This window comes from Halictus rubicundus, chromosome 18 (genome assembly GCF_050948215.1).
Source record: "Halictus rubicundus isolate RS-2024b chromosome 18, iyHalRubi1_principal, whole genome shotgun sequence".
NCBI lineage: Eukaryota > Metazoa > Arthropoda > Insecta > Hymenoptera > Halictidae > Halictus > Halictus rubicundus.
The window spans coordinates 5,226,089-5,245,195 of record NC_135166.1 but is presented as its reverse complement, the minus strand read 5'-3'; the positions used below and the strand labels follow the sequence as shown (position 1 = coordinate 5,245,195).

At 34.6% G+C, this 19,107-nt stretch overlaps 1 protein-coding gene across 11 annotated transcripts; it reads right to left on the bottom strand.

Annotated features, from left to right (window-relative positions):
• Nucleotides 1-2,029: 2,029 nt before the first annotated feature.
• LOC143362949 (uncharacterized) lies at nucleotides 2,030-16,706 on the bottom strand. Of its 11 annotated transcripts, none has more exons than XM_076803483.1 (12): nucleotides 15,932-16,706; nucleotides 15,033-15,138; nucleotides 13,871-14,266; nucleotides 12,754-13,295; nucleotides 12,532-12,673; nucleotides 12,123-12,455; nucleotides 11,783-12,027; nucleotides 11,249-11,514; nucleotides 10,294-10,431; nucleotides 5,870-5,953; nucleotides 5,568-5,785; nucleotides 2,030-5,280 (listed from the first exon to the last, which is right to left on the bottom strand). In XM_076803483.1, the coding sequence occupies exons 2-12, from the start codon at nucleotides 15,081-15,083 to the stop codon at nucleotides 4,807-4,809; spliced, it is 2,889 nt and encodes a 962-aa protein (XP_076659598.1). In that variant the 5' UTR covers nucleotides 15,084-15,138; nucleotides 15,932-16,706; the 3' UTR covers nucleotides 2,030-4,806. The 11 variants fall into 11 exon arrangements, with proteins under 11 accessions (XP_076659598.1, XP_076659596.1, XP_076659595.1 ...); XM_076803481.1 differs by having other exon boundaries at nucleotides 10,210-10,431; nucleotides 15,932-16,703; XM_076803480.1 differs by having other exon boundaries at nucleotides 5,568-5,953; nucleotides 10,210-10,431; nucleotides 13,871-14,077; nucleotides 14,159-14,266; nucleotides 15,932-16,701.
• Between the last annotated feature and the right edge of the window lie 2,401 nt (nucleotides 16,707-19,107).

Below are 19,107 nucleotides of genomic sequence, written 5' to 3'. Positions count from 1 at the left end.
TCGATAGCATGTTCTCCTAATACAAAATTTCAATTTTTCGAAAATTTTTGGAAATTTTCGTAAATTTCGACCGTCTGACTTGTCGTTGACTTGTGCTACTGAAATTTCGAAAATTTTTCGGCCGTCTGGCTTGTCGTTGACTTGTACTACTGAAAATTCGGATACCCCCTTCGATATCATGTTCTCCTAATACAAAATTTCAATTTTCGAAAATTTTTGGAAACTTTCGTAAATTTCGACCGTCTGGCTTGTCGTTGACTTGTGCTACTGAAATTTTCGAAAATTTTCGGCCGTCTGACCTGTCGTTGACTTGTGCTACTGAAATTCGGATACCTCCTTCGATTTCATGTTCTCCTAATACAAAATTTCAATTTCGAAAATTTTTGGAAATATTCGTGAATTTCGACCGTCTGGCTTGTCGTTGACTTGTACTACTGATTTTCGTGCCACCTCTTTTGATATCATGTTCTCCTAATACAAAGTTCGATTTTCGGGATTTTCGAAAAATTTTCGCAATTTCAGATTTCTACTAGGAAAACATGATAGCAAAAGAGGTGGCACGAAATTTTTGCGCCAATTTTAAAAACTTTGCTTTTCCCGAATTTTTCGAAGACTTAATTTAATTCTAATATGGAATATGCATGTCCAGGGTGGAGAAAGAAGAACACATTGACTGTTATAACTAATATTCTTTATTTTTCACCAAATAAATTACAATGTAAACGTGTACATTACAAAATAGTACAAAATAGAATTAAAATGTAGAATGGTATGGGTCGTCTCGTGTGCAGGTCGAGTGGTAGTGTACAGGTGATTGTAGCTGGTACTATGTACAGTATTGACGAGTATTTCTTCTCTTTCTGATGATCGATCTTGATACGTTCTATGCGAAGACTACTGCCAGTCTTCTTCCCTGACCTGAGAGGCAGTGAACGCGGAAGATGCTCGCAGGAACTTAAAAAGTTAGCCGCGCAAAGTTCGCCTACGTCAAAGGCAAAGAGAACCTTATCGCTGATGCGCCTTATCGATCCCGCGGAGTTTACAGTTAAAAGAAACTATAACTCTATGGGCAATTAGGAAAGAGACATCGTTAAGGCGACTTACTCAAAAACAGCTCTAGAGGCTTGTGTCATAAAACATGTTGACCATCTGCACGCCAAATGTTGTGTTCTACAGACTGTTAGCCACGAGTAAAACGATAAAACTATTGTTTCGAGGGTTTGTCGTTTGTCCCAATCTTGAAATAGCGTATATGTGTATGTATTTATACACACATTCCATAGAGGATTAGACGGAGCAAGGAAGTGGGGATTCTCACTTACCCTATGACGCAAGTGCTGACCGGACATGGTTGTCTCGAGACCCTGTACCGCAGCAGGAGGGAATCGACGGCAGAATATCACGCCTACGGAGAGGTGGAGGACGCGGTGATTCACATGCTTAAGTTTTAACCATTGAGTTGATGGAGGAACCTCCTAAACTGGTTGAAAAATGTAAAAAGTTAAATAATGCAATATGTAAAGAGAATTGGTAGTATAAAATCTTTATGAGACTCTTCCAAGTGGTGGGCCAGCCTTAAGCTCGAAGATTTTGACTATATCGAGCCTGCGAAAGCATGTTGTGATTACAATCCTACTGCATTTACCATCTCACTATACTGTTACTACCAAGTATGCTTGTATATGCAAACTTATTTGCTTCAAAGTCATAGTATTCCTCATGACAGTATACTATTGTAAGTATTTATTCAGTTCCTTAACACTAATAATCGTGTAAATCCTGTATTCTTGTGTCCACTGTTTGTGTCGCCACATATTTAAAAAAAAATAGTAAACTCATACCCTAAAAATATTGACATAATTGTAGTATTTTAAAACTGTATATGTACTGTTTATAACTTTAAAATATTAACATTCACAAGTATGTATTTCTATGAAATTATTGTTTATACTAAAAACTGTACTTGTTTTATTTGTAAGATATAAATGAAACATGGGAAATTGTTACATATAAGACAAGACGCATAGTGTTCACATTTAACATAACACCAGTGTATATTGTGTCACAACTGGGATACATAATATTACAATGGTGCATAATAAAATTCTATACATATTTTGTTCTATCTAAAGTAAATCATATCCTGAATTCTTTCCTTCACCACCATATTTCGCTTTGAATCGAAGCGTTCGCTTTAGATTTCTATAACACCAGAAACATGTGATTACTACAAGTAATTTGCATAAAATAAAGGGTACAAATGTTCACGTAAAATTAACGGGTACTGACTGTGCCATTTAAAAATATATATATACGCTATACAGCACAAAATCGCTTCAATTCAAAGAGAATAGTTGGATCTGATATTTGCTTGCTATCATCCAAAACAAGCACAAAACTAAATCTCTTAAAAGCATGAACCAACTCTTAATTTTATTTTTATAACGTCTATTATTAATAATTCATATAAACATTATTCCTATTTATTCCTTCTTAAATTTTATAGCAAATTGCAAGGAGCGATGCCACGATTAAATTGCAGAGGAATTCTTTACACATACCATTGGAAATATTACTTGTTCCAAGTGTGTTCGGTGCGGCATCATTTTTATCTTTGTATTCGTTTACAGTATATATACATAATGTATATAAGCCTGAGCAGTATATATATTATACATATATATTTGTCCTTCCTTTATAGATGGTATCTTTGCACAAACTTAATGTGTTTTTCTCTTATGAATATAGTGAAAATCTTACATTCCGTATGTAACATACATTTACGTCACTCATGCAGTGACCCTGCAGTATAATTAATATTTCCCCTCATTACTTTAAATAGTACACGATACCTAACTGTTTAAATATACTTAGTAATATTTGTTATAATATATTAATCTAGACTCCTATGGAGCGACGAACATTATCGTACACAAAACTCCATACAGCGCATGCACCCGCTTTAATAAATTTTTCATCATCTCTCGCCTGTCTATTCGATAATCATTGTTAATATTATACATAATCAATGTAAGCCTGGTGATGCGGAAACTGGTTAGATGTAATTGCAAACTTTTTGTAGGAATTGACCGTATTTATCAATATCGAGTGCTCTTTTAAATACGTGATATATTTAGGTAACTTTGCACGACACAACTATGCGCCGCAGAACCAAGCTTACAAATTTCATTGTATCTTAAGTGTAAATACGAAATACATAGCCTTACAAGATCGCTAGAGTTGTAACATTTTGCTCCTCAAATAGACAATACACAAGTACCGTAAATTATTTAAAATTATTTTTAAAAAAAAAACTTAATTTATCAATATAACATCTTTCTGATTCAAGCACAGGTAAACACAGAACTGCTATCGCTCAACCTCATTTTTTTCGTGTTCAAAATCCGGAATAATAGTGGTATTTGTCGCAGATGTATCTTAAGCAAAATCGGCATAGTTTATATTGCACTCAACTACAGTGATTAAGACTAAATGAGAAACGATGGTTATAGCTAAAATAAAAATTGACGCGGGACTGTGACAGATACATGGTTTCATACAGAACATAAATCTTCTTTTAAACATAATTTCTTTCTCTTTAAACTATGCGCCAATCAATTAAATTAAAGTATATATCTACGAAATCTGAAAATTACATATTACTAGATATGCATATCAAAGCATTTTTTAGTTACACGTTTACGTAGATTTTTGCGAAAATAATAAAGCATACTTTTCTTTATACGATGTTTGTTTCATGTACACTGACACAATCAATTTTTGCTTGTGTCAAAATACAGCATGCCAAAAAATAAACTCGTACAATATCTTTGAAAAGTATGTCTTGAAATACGTTCGCTATGTTCGCTTAGCTTTCAAGTAAACGCGACTCAATCATACAATACCACTCCGAATCTAAAGACGTAGCCTAATTTTATTAAAAATCATAGCACAAAATCTAACTTCACCACAAAATCTAGTGGTATTAGATATGTCAAAAGCAAATAATGAATATGTAGTTTGCAATTATATCAAAGTTTCTAGTTCGGTTGTCATAGAAGTATTTTACAAAAATTCTTAATTGACCAACAGATGTATAAGGAAATATGGTGCAAAATCAAGTAATACACATGCTTTAAATAAAAAGTACATTTTGTACTTTAAGCAAAAACATTTCTACCATTTTTGAAAAATCGTGTGTGTATTATAATTTGCCAAATTCAATTTTCTTGTTGTTAACAAAATTCGTTAATCATTTACAAGAAACTATGTTATAAAAGTAAAACAGTGGCATATTGGTATGATGATTAGTCATGATCTAATTACAATCATATTAACTATAAATTTATGTGTGCTCATTGTAGAAACGCATATACCTGAGTTTACGTGATAAAGTGAAACGTGAAAGCTACATCAAAAGAGAAGGGGGAAAAAAAACAAAAAAAAAACAACAAAAATTTAAACTTTGGATAACACGCTGCCCCGTTGTAGCAGCTTATGTAGCAGTCAAACTTTAATTTGTGTTCGCATATAAACTTCTTTGCACGAAGCTGCTGTCGAATATTGCGGCAAACATTTCAACCAAAGACAATGTCTGTAGTTACAACATTCACAAAAATACTAGTGCGATGCATAACGACACATTGGTCAACTTTCATGGTCACAGAAGAGAAAACAGAAAGAAAGAAAACTCGATGACTCACTTTTGTAATCAACAATAGACGCGTTCATCATGTATACTACTCTCATCAATCACTTTCCTCGAATCAAATGCTTCCACATGTTTCACGTTTTCCTTGATTTGGTTTAGTAAGAGGTTAATACACCAGGTGGGGTAGGTACGACGACCGTATGTTGCGGCACTACCGGTGGTGCAGGTGGTGCCAGCGGATGGCCGACCAAAACTGCTGCCGCCGGGATCGGCAAAACACCAGATTGAGGAATGGCTGACGGTGTACTGACTTGCGTTGGTGGTCCTTCTGCTGCGTGTTTCCTTAAATGTCTCAACATATTGCCCTTCTCCACGAAAGTTTTTCCACAGTCCGGGCAACTGTGTGGTCGTTCGTCCGAATGGGATCGTCTGTGCGACACCAAATGTCCTTTGCACATGAAGTCTTTAGGACAGAGGTCGCAACGGAACGGTCTTTCAGCGTTACTTCCTTTATTATGAGAACGCATGTGAAACAGCAAGTTACCCTTTAGCGGGAAACTCTTGCCACATTCAGTGCATACAAATGGGCGTTCGCCGGTATGACATCGCATATGATTCACAAGATGTTCCTGTAACAATAGAACGGAAAGCGTTTTCATCCAATGTCCTACGTTTTATCTCCAACATTCGTCAGTTTTCTTCCAGTCTCTTGTAACAGTTATTTGTTTAGTTACGATAATCGCACAGAGCAATCTGTGTCCATGCCTTTATGCGTTTAAATATAGTACACCGAATTTAAAATAACTAATATGAAAAAGCACTTTATTTAGTGCTCCAGACTACAAGATTCACTTATAACTTTGCGTTTAAGTTTAACCGAATGTCGAAATAGTACAAATGATTTCGAAAATCTTACCTTTCTTGTAAACGGTTTCGAACACACGTTACAACAATGCGAGGAGTCTCCGGTATGTTGTCGGAGATGATTATTCAGGTGTTCTTTCCTAGTGAATGTCCTCTGACAAAATTCACACCTATGCGGTGATTCGCCAGTGTGAATACGAACATGATTCGTTAAATGCTCCTTACGAGTAAATGACTTGGAGCAGAAGTGGCATCGGTGTGGCGATTCGCCTGTATGTTGACGCACGTGATTTGTCAAATGTTCCTTCCTCGTGAAGGATTTGGTGCAATACTGGCACTTGTGCGGTGACTCACCCGTGTGCTGCCTGACGTGGTTCACCAGGTGATCCTTTCGCGTAAATGCTTTTGGACAGTACTGACAGCGGAAAGGCGTCTCTCCTGTACATTTCACAACGAGTATTATAATCTTCCCTCATTTTTCGCGAAAACACTTATTCTATATAGTCTTTTCTCGATATATGTCCGTAACACGGTTCTACCCAGAGACAAATATCGTCCAGGAGATACTATTCTTTGATTCACGCCGAACGTAGAAAAGGACAGCGAAGCTCGAGTGAGACCAGGAGACCACCACTAATCCAATAACAAAACTTCTTTATTTTTCATTATTTTTTATGGGACTTTTACCAGCATATTCGTGGCATTTTCCTAATGAAAATAATACCAAATATGATATAATTCCGATGATATTTACTTTTGTAATGAAGTCTATCCAACCACCCAGTACTGGCGATAGTTTTGGGACTTTGTCGGCCGGATATTTGGTACATATATCGAGAAAAGACTGTAATTCTCATTGTATTCGATGCAATGTTTTGTTTCAATGATACGATATACAAAAAATATGACAGAGTCGGCCACAACTTTCAATATTGTTCTAGTAGATCAGGGCTGCCCAACTATCTTCGTCGCGAGGCACGGACCGTTCTTCTTACGTTATAATATACGATAGGAATAGGTCCGCGATAGAAACAAATGCCATGCGCTTCTGGCGATACCACCGTGTGACGGGGGAACGTCACTTCCCACCTTTGCGGAATGAAGAAGTGGGAGAACGGGCCAAATGTGGCTTGCGGGCCACGAGTTGGACAGGCCTGTAGTAGACAAATATTTACTAAAATCTTTCAATTTTTAAATTGTTAAAAGTTTCGAATAATTTCTTCCGCGCCACCATCTGACATGGGCACAAATTGGAAGTATCAACATTAACCCTTGAAGCCGGTTCAACGTATACGCGGACGTCATTGACGCCATTAAATTATCGGCTCGAGTGGTTAAACAAGGTATAGTATTGTATATCTGGGGGCCAATGGTGTCATGAAGCGGGGCTCTCCAGGTGGAGGACACCGGGTGGGTGACCCGCGCTGTGTCCCACTAGCTTAGGGAGGTCAGGGAGGTCACCGTGGTGGAGTAAGTGGGTATACCTTCAGGGGATCTCCACACATCCCCGCCTCTCCCCCAGGGAAGCAATTGATAAAAATTTAGCAGTTGTCGAACGGTTATACCAGCCGTTCTTATATCACGTTTGCGAACGCCGCAGAGTTTAATATCGTTAAACTTTTAAGTTATTAAGAAAACTCACACTTTGTTGATAATACCAATTGTTGAAATCTCTTCATATCACTGCTCAAGTACCGCGAGAAGGTGATGAGTACATCACATCTCATTTCCTGCTTTCCCGAAGAACGGTACTCACCACATGTTTGCAATGTCCATTGAATACTGATATTAAATTTTTTATATAATCGACAATGAGTGAGTTTTCCCAATAATTTATAAACTTTTAAGGTATAATACCCTGTGATGATCGAATATGTATGTGAGAACAGTCCAATTCAATTAATTTTCATATCGCCAATTTTAAAGTGTCCATATTTTGAAAAACTGGTCGGTCATAGGTCATATATCAAGGACATAGTCACATTCAAACATATTATTTAATATTCTATTATCACATTCTTAAGTTATGAAAATTCAATTGGTATGTAAAATTGGCATGGCAGTTAAAACGTATTAGGATCAATTACAATGTGTTCCATTTAACTGAGAACGTTGGAATATCTCATAAACTGTTAATATCTAAACTAATACAGTATGCAGAAATAGATGAATCTTTAAATATTACTTTATGTTATTGTATATTAATGTTGTTATCGGTCAAGCTTGTTGCCTACGTTTATGATACTACGATTGTCTAGTTTCAGCTATTTCGGGGTACTCTACTTAACAAAAGAAAATTTTCAAAATCATACAGTTCATTTATAAAAATTTACGAGTTATTACGGAATGATATAGAGAAGAAGTTTTCATGTCAGCATATTATATGTACCACAAATCGTATTAAATTATCCATTTCCAAAATAGTAGATACTTATGTCCTGTTCTTGATGGTACTGATAGTGTGACAAAGTTTATTTCTAACAAACGTTACTTACCTTGAAACACCTTGAATATACACACAGAGTGGACCGCACACATTACTGTCAGTTATTTTCTCGAAAATTATCGCAAATGGTGACAATGTATTCGATCTTATAATCGAATGATTTTAAACAAAAGACAGTAATTCTACATGTAAATTAAAAACATGGGTTAAACTTTATTTCAGGAAACCAGAAATTTTTTACTTTTTTTATATAACCCTGTAGATTTTGGCAAGAAAATTCCGAAAATCCAAGTCTTAATCCTAGGAGATCAGTAGTTCAAAAGTTATGTGTGTGTAGAGATGTACGAGTTCCAGGGTTTTCGACTGGTAAGGGCGCCGCCATATTGGTATGTACTCAGATATCGTCCAATGAGCAGAGCCGCGAGAAGGTTTGTCTGGGTTAGGTTCGTGTGGAGGCGGGACTATACTTGCAAATCTACGTTATCAACATTTTCATGCGATTGTGCTGCCATCTAGCGACTCCGCTCGTTGACGTCGCGCGAATACATACCAACATGGCGGCGCCCTTACCTGTCAAAAACGCTGAAAATCTTTCCACATGCATAACTTTTGAACTACCGATCTCCTAGGAATAAAAATGGGATTTTCGGCATTTTGTCGTCAAAATCTATAGGATTAAATAAAAAAAAGTTAAAAATTTCTGGTTTCTTCAAGCCAAGTTTAACATGATATCCTTCAATTTACGTCGCCATTCACAGAATAGTTGTCTGTATATTTCAAACATTTTAGCGCACAAATGGAGTGTTATACGAGTATTACCTATATTTCAATCAATTTTGTATGCACGTGCCTAAGTCTAGACAAACACAACTTTAAGCGACGAAATTTTACTAACTCGAAAATATGAGAAAATGTTTGAAACATCGTCTGTTTCAAAAGTAATACTCAAGTTAACCGAAACATACACGGTGAATTGACATTTATAAAAGAAACTCGATGTATAGAAAAACGTGTATAAAAAAATTGTTAACACCCATTCTTTCTGTTACAAACAATTGTACGGCAAATTTCTTTCACAAGTGCCCACCGATCCGAAGGTGTAGATTAACCCCTAGCAGCAGTGACCATTAATTTTCATATACCCTGTACTCACCGTTCTACTTATACAACATGAATAGAGTCTACGTCTGCGGCTGCATCTGCATCGCAAGTGACACCCATGAAAATTTTGTCTCCTTTTTACGAAATTTTCGAAAAACTATAACTTTCAACAGTTCACATCGCCTAGCCTGCGTACGCATATGTACATATACATGCAGACATTAATATACAGTGCGTCTATAAGAACACCCAATTATTTCTAAAAATATGAATGTCGTAAAAACATGTTTGAAATGAAAGTTTTACGATGTCAAAGAGCACATATTATAGTCATATGTATTTGACACATATGTAAAATGTCCTGTGAAGGTCATATTAAAACTTTTAAATGGAAACCTGAATTCTTTATTGCAAATTGTTGTAGCTGGCATCGAAACGTTTTCAGAATGCTACACAATTGTGCAGAATTTATATTTTTCATCCTTTTTACGTTTATGAAATTTTAATCAATCGAAGATAACATATAGACGTTCTTAAATTGTCTTTTAAAGTACATGTACACATTTTTGTCATAAATGTATAAAATCGGCAATGCATGATACACAAAGTATGTATTGTTTTGAAAAGGTCTCAGTGTCAGCTGAAGATATATGTAATAAAAGATGAGGATTTCCATATAAAAATTGTAATGTGACGTTCATAGGACATGTTAAGATCATTGAAAGATCAAGTACACGCGAGTATGATATGTGCTTGATGCACTCTTCATCGTACAACTTTCGTCTAAAACATGTTTTCATATCGTTCATATTTTTCGATATATTTGAGTGTTCTGTTTTTGAAGGGGACACGGACACGCTGTATATAAGAAGCGAAACTGGAATTATACTCGAGAAGCATAATGCCGATAAACGATGATCTTACGGACTCATTTATCGTGAGAGTGATTGATTTTTGGACGTACACGAACACGTTTTGGTTCGTTTTTTGTGTGCATCGATATGAATGATATTATGAAAGATGAGTCGATACCCTAAGGCGTTTCTTAACTAATTGTAAGTAATTTCACTAGGCATGTATAACTACTTTTAGAGACAAATATTAGAATCGGTTGTCCGTGAAGTGGACATCTGCCAACCGCTCTCACCTGTGTGTTGGCGGATGTGGTTAACAAGGTGTTCCTTTCTGGTGAACGATTTGGAGCAGAAGCCGCATCGGTGTGGAGACTCACCCGTGTGCTGACGGACGTGGTTCAGGAGATGCTCCTTTCGGGTGAACGTCTTCGAGCAGAAATCGCAGCGGTGCGGCGTCTCACCCGTGTGCCACATTATGTGGTTCGTGAAATGCTCCTTTCTTGTGAACGACTTACCTGTATTGACAACAAGAAACAAAACTCATAACACAAATACAGATCACATTTCAACATGTCTTACATTTAGAATATTACAATACATTGCGTCACTGTTGCACAAGCACAGTGGACAACAAGAAAATAACCGATGGGGTCTGACTACATATGGGGGATGAGGAATAACTACATATTGTTCTAATTCCAATCAAACATTGGAACTTATTCGGTCAAAACTAACTTGTCTAAACTGTTCTTGTCACACGACGTGTATTCGCGAATAAACTATCCGAGTTCTTAATACACGTGTAATAATGCATTCTATTGTCCGTGTGCACGGATATAGAGATCCGTGTATTTTTGTACACGGATCCGTTCGGCACGTTCGAGTCCGGCAACTGATTCGCTTTTTTTGTTTTCAGATTGGATTCTTTTCGACTGTTGATGTTAGAAGCGAGACGCAAACCAGACAGCAATAAATTCACGTTCGACTGTTTAACGTTATATCACCGTGTATTAAAATACGTATTACACGGATTAAGATCCGGATTCGTTCATTGCACGTGAAAGAGAGGCCTCCAATAGATACCAACAAGTTTTTCTGAGCCTTCTTTTCATGGACCAAGAATAAATTGAAACTAAAAATTTACGAGTTCAAGTTTATACTTGTTCGTATAATCTTTGTAAATTATGAATTGAAAATAAAGATTCATTTAACTTAACATTGCTAATACTGCAATAGTTTATGTTAATACTATCACTTGGTACGATATATCGCGAGTTTGGCGTTCTTAGTGTTTCATACTAATAAATAATAATGAAAAACTGACTCACTTACCGCATATTTCACAACGAAATGGTGTATCATTGGTATGTGAGCGCATATGGTTTGCAAGATGTTCTTTACGTGTGTACTTTTTGCCACAAGCTTGGCAGTGATGAGGAGTTTCTCCCGTGTGCCACATAACGTGGTTCATAAAGTGTTCTTTACGAGTAAAGCTCTTTTTGCAAATATCACATCGATGCGGAGTTTCACCTGTATGTTTACGAACGTGATTTACCATATGTTCTTTCCTGGTAAATGTTTTTGAACAGTACTGACATCTGAAATAGAAAAAATAACAAATCTCTCAAACTGTTATTTAATTAATATTGGCTCTCTTTCGATGACATGTTACTTGTGTGATTGAATAGAAATATTATACAAATACACGAAGATGGATATTGAAAACTAGATAAAACATATCTATGATAATAATATTTTACTTTCCAATAAAAACCCATATACTCGTCTCGTTACTGATCTAAATGACCTACTTCAACTTGATTATCAATAAATAAAAATATTAAGAGAAAGATTTATAACATTTACCTGTAAGGTGTTTCTCCAGTGTGACAACGTGTATGATTATCCAAATGTTCCTTTCTTGCAAAACTTTTACCACATACAGTACAATTGTATGGTTTATCAGTAGCGTGACGTTTCATATGACGTTCCAACGATGGTGCATTTGCAAACACATGGAAACATACTGTACAAGTGAACATAGATCCACCTAAATGGCATTTACCATGACGTGTCAAATCATTCGCATTTAGAAATGCTTTGCCACACACCTGTAGAGTTTAATAACATGCAAGCACAATAAACGAAACTGAAATATGACAGTGAATAATAAATAAATATGTTGTACTATAACTATATTATATACCTGACAAGTGAAAGGTTTTCTTTCCGTATGATAACGACGATGTACGATAAGTTGGTAACGAAATTGAAAAATTTTTCCACATATTTCACAGGCGTGACTACCAACTGACACAGGCGATGCACTTGGTCCTGGTGTAGCTTCGCCATCACTTGATTTAATGTCAAACTTATTTAACTGAACTTGTTGCACAATTGGTGTTCCATTCTGTATAGTGGTAACTGTTTGTGTAGGAACTGTACTTCCAACTAAGGTGGTACCAGCTGCTATTTCACTCTGTAATTTTCCAAATACTTCGTGATATGCTAGAAGCTGATTAATATCTTCAACATTAACCTAAAGAATAGAGAGTAAATTGTACAATTACGGATTGTAAACACATATATTATATAAAATAGTAAATATATTTCACCTTATACATATTTTGCACCATTTCAACGCCAAGAGTTTTTGCTAAATCTTGTTCATTTCCAGCACTAATTTTTACAACAGAACCATCGGCTGTTCTTACATCCATCATATGGCCTCCTGGTTTTAAATCTGGCACTTGAAATCTATATATAAATTGTAATATCATACGTTATATCATACAAAATTATTCTATACGGTAATGAAATAAAATGTACAAACTTACTGTGTCATGTTTAGTTGACGCAACTCCTTTTCTTTCTCAGGCTTCTCAGTATTGTTTTGGGTTCCACCTTCAGAGGAAGAATTTCCACTTATGTTGACACCAATTTGTTGCTGTTGCTGTTGCTGCTGCTGTTGCTGCTGCATAAGGCTTTGTTGTATATCTTGAGATGTTTGTAACTGAAGGTCACATTGAACTTGACAGTGAACTTGATTGTCGCTACAACGTTCGGTTGTGCAACTTCCACCTTCATCTTTCACTTTATTATCGTCCCTCTGTGCGTTTTGATTATGTGCAGTTGGTCCATTGTTCTGAGCATTTTGATGATTTTGCATTTGATGATGAGATTGTTGTTGTTGAGGTTGCTGTTGAGGTTGTTGTTGTTGCTGCTGCTGCGGCTGTTGTTGTTGTTGTTGCTGATGCAGCTGCTGCTGTTGTGCCTGTATTTGTTGTTGCATTTGTGCATGTGCTGCCTGTAAATGACTGACACTGGTAGGTATATGCGCTCCGTCTAAATTAAGGCCTGGCAGGGACACTGGAATCTGCTAAAGAAAATTACAAAAGAGCAATTACTATCCTTCTTTAGAAGAAATGCTGTTTAATAATTGAATAATTGAAAGTGTAATATTATGCGTTTTGTGGCACAATTTCTTTTACATTATACATCTTTAGAAATTATGACAATCAATCAAGCATAATAATAGCAACAAGAATTAATTTTCATTTGGTGCATCAAGTATCTATTTTAACTCATAATACTAATACATACGAATATAAATAACCACAATGATAACAACAACACTAATAATAATAACAATAATAGTAGTAATAATAATAATAATAATAATGATAATAATAATAGAGTGCAATCAAAAACAAACTGATATGGCAAATCAAGTTTTGTAAAAGGTCAAATTTGAAATTATTAATGTACAATTGTGTAGTACATCACACATGTTTATCACAGTATATAAATTTGCTATCTACTCACACTTATATTGCATACAATAAAGATACTATGTTACCACGATTCCTCCTAAAGGAGACTCTAACCTGGGTATTCTACAAGTTACGCTCAATAACTAGACATTGCAGAGTGCCTACCTCTAAGTAAACAAACCTGAGGATTTGGTTGCAAAGAACTATGATGACTGCTAGTGCTAACTGTAGGTTGATGATGATGATGCGTAGGTGTTGACTGATGGTGTGAGCTGGAAGTTAACGCCATTTCTTGGTTCAATGAAGAGGCTGGCTCTTTGGAAGATGCCTCTCCACCTCCACTACTCCTGTGTGAGGAGTTGTGGTGGGAATGATGATAGACCGAGACCTGAGGTAGCGGTCCAGGAAACAGATTCGTGAGGACCCAATATTTAGCTACCGAGGAGGCTAACGCTACTGCTGTACCTACACGCAGGTCTGCGGATGAATGTGGGGTACTCCCTACATTGCCAAGACTAGTTGCTGTAGCCAAACCACCTGGATATGAAGGACGACCACTTTGACCCGCATTTACATCCTACCGATATACATTCAAACATTTATACAACATTGATACAGCATGCAGTGGCATGCACCAGGCCCAATTTCAATCAACAAATGCGCTAGATTCATTTACATATTTTCAAAAGCATGAAAGTTACAAGTTAGATTTAAAGTATTATCAACATTGTTATTTATAACAATAGATAATATAGTTATATGTATACCTAATCCAACACTCAACACTATTAACAGTGGATCATAACATTAAACATTTACATTATTTATTATAGATTTTGTAAACTTACTTTTGAAAATTTATTATGCTCAATACACAGAACTATTTGCTTCTATAATTTATATTACTAATAAGGCAAGCAAATAAATATAAAACATTCAAGCATAAACTACTTTATTATAAGGTGCTACAAGCAGTCAAATTTATGTTGAAAATGCTATAATATGTGCACAAATTTTCACTACATATCATTTTGTTTTGTATTACTAAATGTGAGTACCGAACCATACTACAATAATGCATGAAAAATAGGCATAAATAACAAAATACAGTTTTACAAAAATTATTAATGTAAAATATTATGCTCCATGAATATTTTTAGACTTTTTATAAATATCGAATTTGAAAAAAACAATATTTCATGTAAACAGTCAAAAATACATTTTAATTGACAGTAATTTTTATGCTTTTAAATCAATCTCTTTCAAATTTACTATTAATCTCATGTATCAATTGCGCATTTGTAGTTTGGTAAATAGCCTGTTTCAATTGAAAATATTCTTACCTCTTGTTGTGCCTGCGTAGTCGCTGGCAATGCATGCTGCTCACTATTCATCTTGGTTCACTGGAGTATGTTAACTAAACGTCTCTGATATAGTATATTTTTCATCCTATAAAACAGTTAAAGCTCAAGATTAATAATTAATAGTAATTCCTTCGTTTAAGCAAATTGCGATACCATATAGGCATACAAATTATAATCATAATTTTCTATTTTTCATAAAACGTTAGAAACCAGTAAGTTCGATATCTTTAATAAACGAAAGAAAATATCACATGTAATTATGGAATAGCTGTTGCCCTTTGCACCGTCAGAGTTGACTAGTAAAGTAAGTCTTCCTATGTAACCTCGAAATCATAAGTTCAGACTTAAACTTAAAGAGGAAACGATTGTTCGAGTACAATGAATTTCAAAGAATTCATCGAGTGTCAATTTATTATTACATAATGTTCGTATAATAGGTTAATATTGGAAAAGAAATAGTCCGCGTGTAGTAGGAAGAAAAAAAAAATCAAAGTTACTTTAACCTCGAAATTATTTAAGAGTTTTTTTTTTTTGTCGAGTGAGCGGGAAAAGGTGAGTCATCCTATAGAATCTTTTGAAAGCGAGAAACATAGAGAGTGAAACAGAAAATTGTTAGCGTATCAGTGACTGGTGTAAGTACGCAGCTGTATTCCCACATTTGTTAGAAGGTGTCGTAAATCCCCCACACTCTCGAGAGAATTCACGGGCACCATCTTCTGGTGTCTCTTAGGCATATGACGCGTCAATTATCGTGACTCGTAGAATGAGAACAAGAGGCCACAAAATGGAGGTTCTTTGGGATTCAGAGCAGGGCGATTCAAAGAAATGGTTTCAGAGTGCCGAAGCGATAATCGAAAGAGCTCAGAAGATAGACTCACGTGGTGTACGATGCCGTCGGCGGTTCTGGCATCTCGCTTCGTCGGCCCTAGGCCGTCTTGTACACAGGGAGACACGCGTCCCGATGCAGGGGGGGACGCCTTTCGCCGCCTCTCGACGTCTCACCTCGCCACGGGTACCCACAAGCAAATCCCTGATAATGGCCACGCGCCCTCGCCCTCCACCTTCAGAATATATTCAAACCAAAGTCCGCGAAAATTAGGAAACCGGAGTGCCAGTTTTGATCCAGGTAGACGCTAAACTGCGCAACAATTTCACGAAAACACTGAGAAGGGTCTACGTCCTCGCTGTTAACAGAAAATACGACACGACTGTCATGGCGTCCCCTCACCCACCCCGTACGAACTCACACGTTGGTACGATCATTTAGTTAGCCAAATTTTCATCAAATCCTATAAAAAAATCACTCGATAAACGGACCTGCCACAACAAAATACAAAGTTTTGATGGAATATGTAGGAAATAAACCGTCTATTTTGTAATACGTCAAAATACAATACGTCAAGTGTCCTTTGTTAGCTCATTCGGTATGCGCGCGCAACATCCGGCTGCGTGCGCTATTTCATAGCTTCCTGTACAAAAACCCGCCAATTTATAAAATATGTTAGTCTCTTATACACACCTACTTTCGTTTTCTTTCAGTAGATGTATAAAAAGAATACTGTCAAGCACATACTGTTACCTCAATCGAACTTCATTCATTTTTCATTATCGATTATAAATATAATCTGCTGGTCATTTATAAAATAACTAAATAACAAGGAATATAGATTAAAAGATTTATATTGGATTCTATTTGTATTGCAAACATTGAAAAAGCTTAGTCCAATCAGTGTAATATTTTATCAATTTATGTAACTGGCAATCATCTAACAATGTGACAGTACTGTGTACATATTTCGTAGGTACTATAGAAATAGAAATACAATTAAATATTTTACATTCATTTATATACATATTAAATCGTACTGGTTAATTTTATATTTTTATAAAATGAATTGTTTAACAAATTACAACCTCGCAAGAATTTCCAAATCAAATTTAATTCTCTAGTTTAACAAAAGAATGAAGAATTAGGAAAAGGAAATAGATTAAAAGAAATATTGGATAAAAGTTCCATTGCATACCATAAACTAGAAATATATTCATGATTTTATTATACTTAGGAAACTGTACTGAGAAGGTAGGGGATCATATGTTCAAAGAAATTAATGGTTCTTTATTTTATGTAGACATATATTATATTTAACACTTGCATTCTTTAATAAACTGAGAATATTTACATGAATTTGTACATATAACCACCGATCTTGGTTTTATCCCTAAAATAATCTTATAAATTCATCTAACATATAAATTTTAAAATATTTAGTTGATAACTGAAATTATATTCTGTATTCATATGTCTAAAATATTTACACGTTCCTTATAGCTTTTTACATGAAGCCTATCTTAACTTTTTAATACAGACAATAGTGCATTACGTGAAGAGGAATACATTTGGAAATGCTGCATGTTGAATTACTTATTTTCGGACCATTATGTGGCCCTAAAATATCTTATCTTAGGATCTATCCTTGAATAGATTTATACCACATGTATTCAAACAAAATGTGTACATATTTTTTAATTGACAACTCCTTAATAAAACATGTAATTTAACTTGACGTATTACACTGTTTTTGTCTGGATAATATCAAAACAAATTTTATTTAAAAAAATATAAAAGAGGTAACTCATACACTATAATAATTGTTGTTTTGATAGTGTACATTTTCGTATAAACATATTTGTAAGTTCTAAAGATAATTATATTGATTATTGCATAAAAATCATCCTATATATTAATGTAAAAATACGTATACAAGAATATTACATAGAAAATATTTCAAGACATTTCCTTTTGGTAATAATATGTTGGTACATAAATTAAAAATACTTTTAATAAATGTCTCGAACTATGAACTTATTACAAATAATAAGTATATAGCAAAATAATTTAATCATCGCAATTTAAGCAAATTTTTCATATATGAATATATCGTATATAGGGTAATATCTCATTGTACAATATGCAAAATATGTAGTCGAAGTTTTTAATTAGCATGAGCAAGTTTTTGTACATTTATATGAAAATACGGTTTTATAAATTATATCTTTAAATAAAAAGAGATATTGACTAGTACAGCAATTTATGCAAAAGTAATGATTAAATGTGTATGTATAAGATATAAATTAAATCAATGATATTCTATAAATCATTTATAATTATTTGGTGTCATAAAATAAATCTACAATTAAGTTTACATGCAAACATAATATCACAAGCATACTCAAAGCACATATTATTCAAGGTTATTCCAAAAATATCTATCCAAATTTATATATTCTATTATTAGACCAGGAAGAGAATTTGCAAAAATTTACATTTTGAAGTCCTTTAAACAAAATTTACATTTTGAAGTCCTTTAAACAAAATTTACATTTTGAAGTCCTTTAAACAAAATTTGACAGTTTCACTAGCAACATTATCATTAATGTTTTAGATGTATTGTTCAAAATTTTAAATGGAGCTAGTTTTCCAAGTACATGTCTAACTTTATCAGTCACATACTGTATGATGACACCCTTATTAGTATGCCTTTGTTATTGTATGTTACAATTTACAATGGCTCTTAAAATAATGTCTACGATATCTTACGTCTTACATTAATGAATTTTTATCAATGTAAACGAAGAAATAAGAAATCAGAGCAGTACAAATTATATTGTTGCAAATGTATTTATATGATTTTTGTAATGAACAACAAAATCTTATTTTCATATTAGAACAAATTCGTAAATGTTCACTTGTTTTTCGAACATATAATTATATTGTAATATTAAAATATGAAAAGGTGCATTCATTCAAATTTTATCTGTTTACTTTATTATGTTATATGTATATAAGTTTAGTTCCCTTTTTTAACTACCCGGACATATATACAACAAATCTTAAATGTTGCCCATACTTCTAAAACTCATTCAATGATACGTATATGTCGCTTACATTTTTAAAACTGATAAAATCAGATGTACATGCAATATGTAATACTTCAATTTCCAATATAGTATTCATACTATTAACTGTGTTTATACTGTAGCAGAGTATTTTACA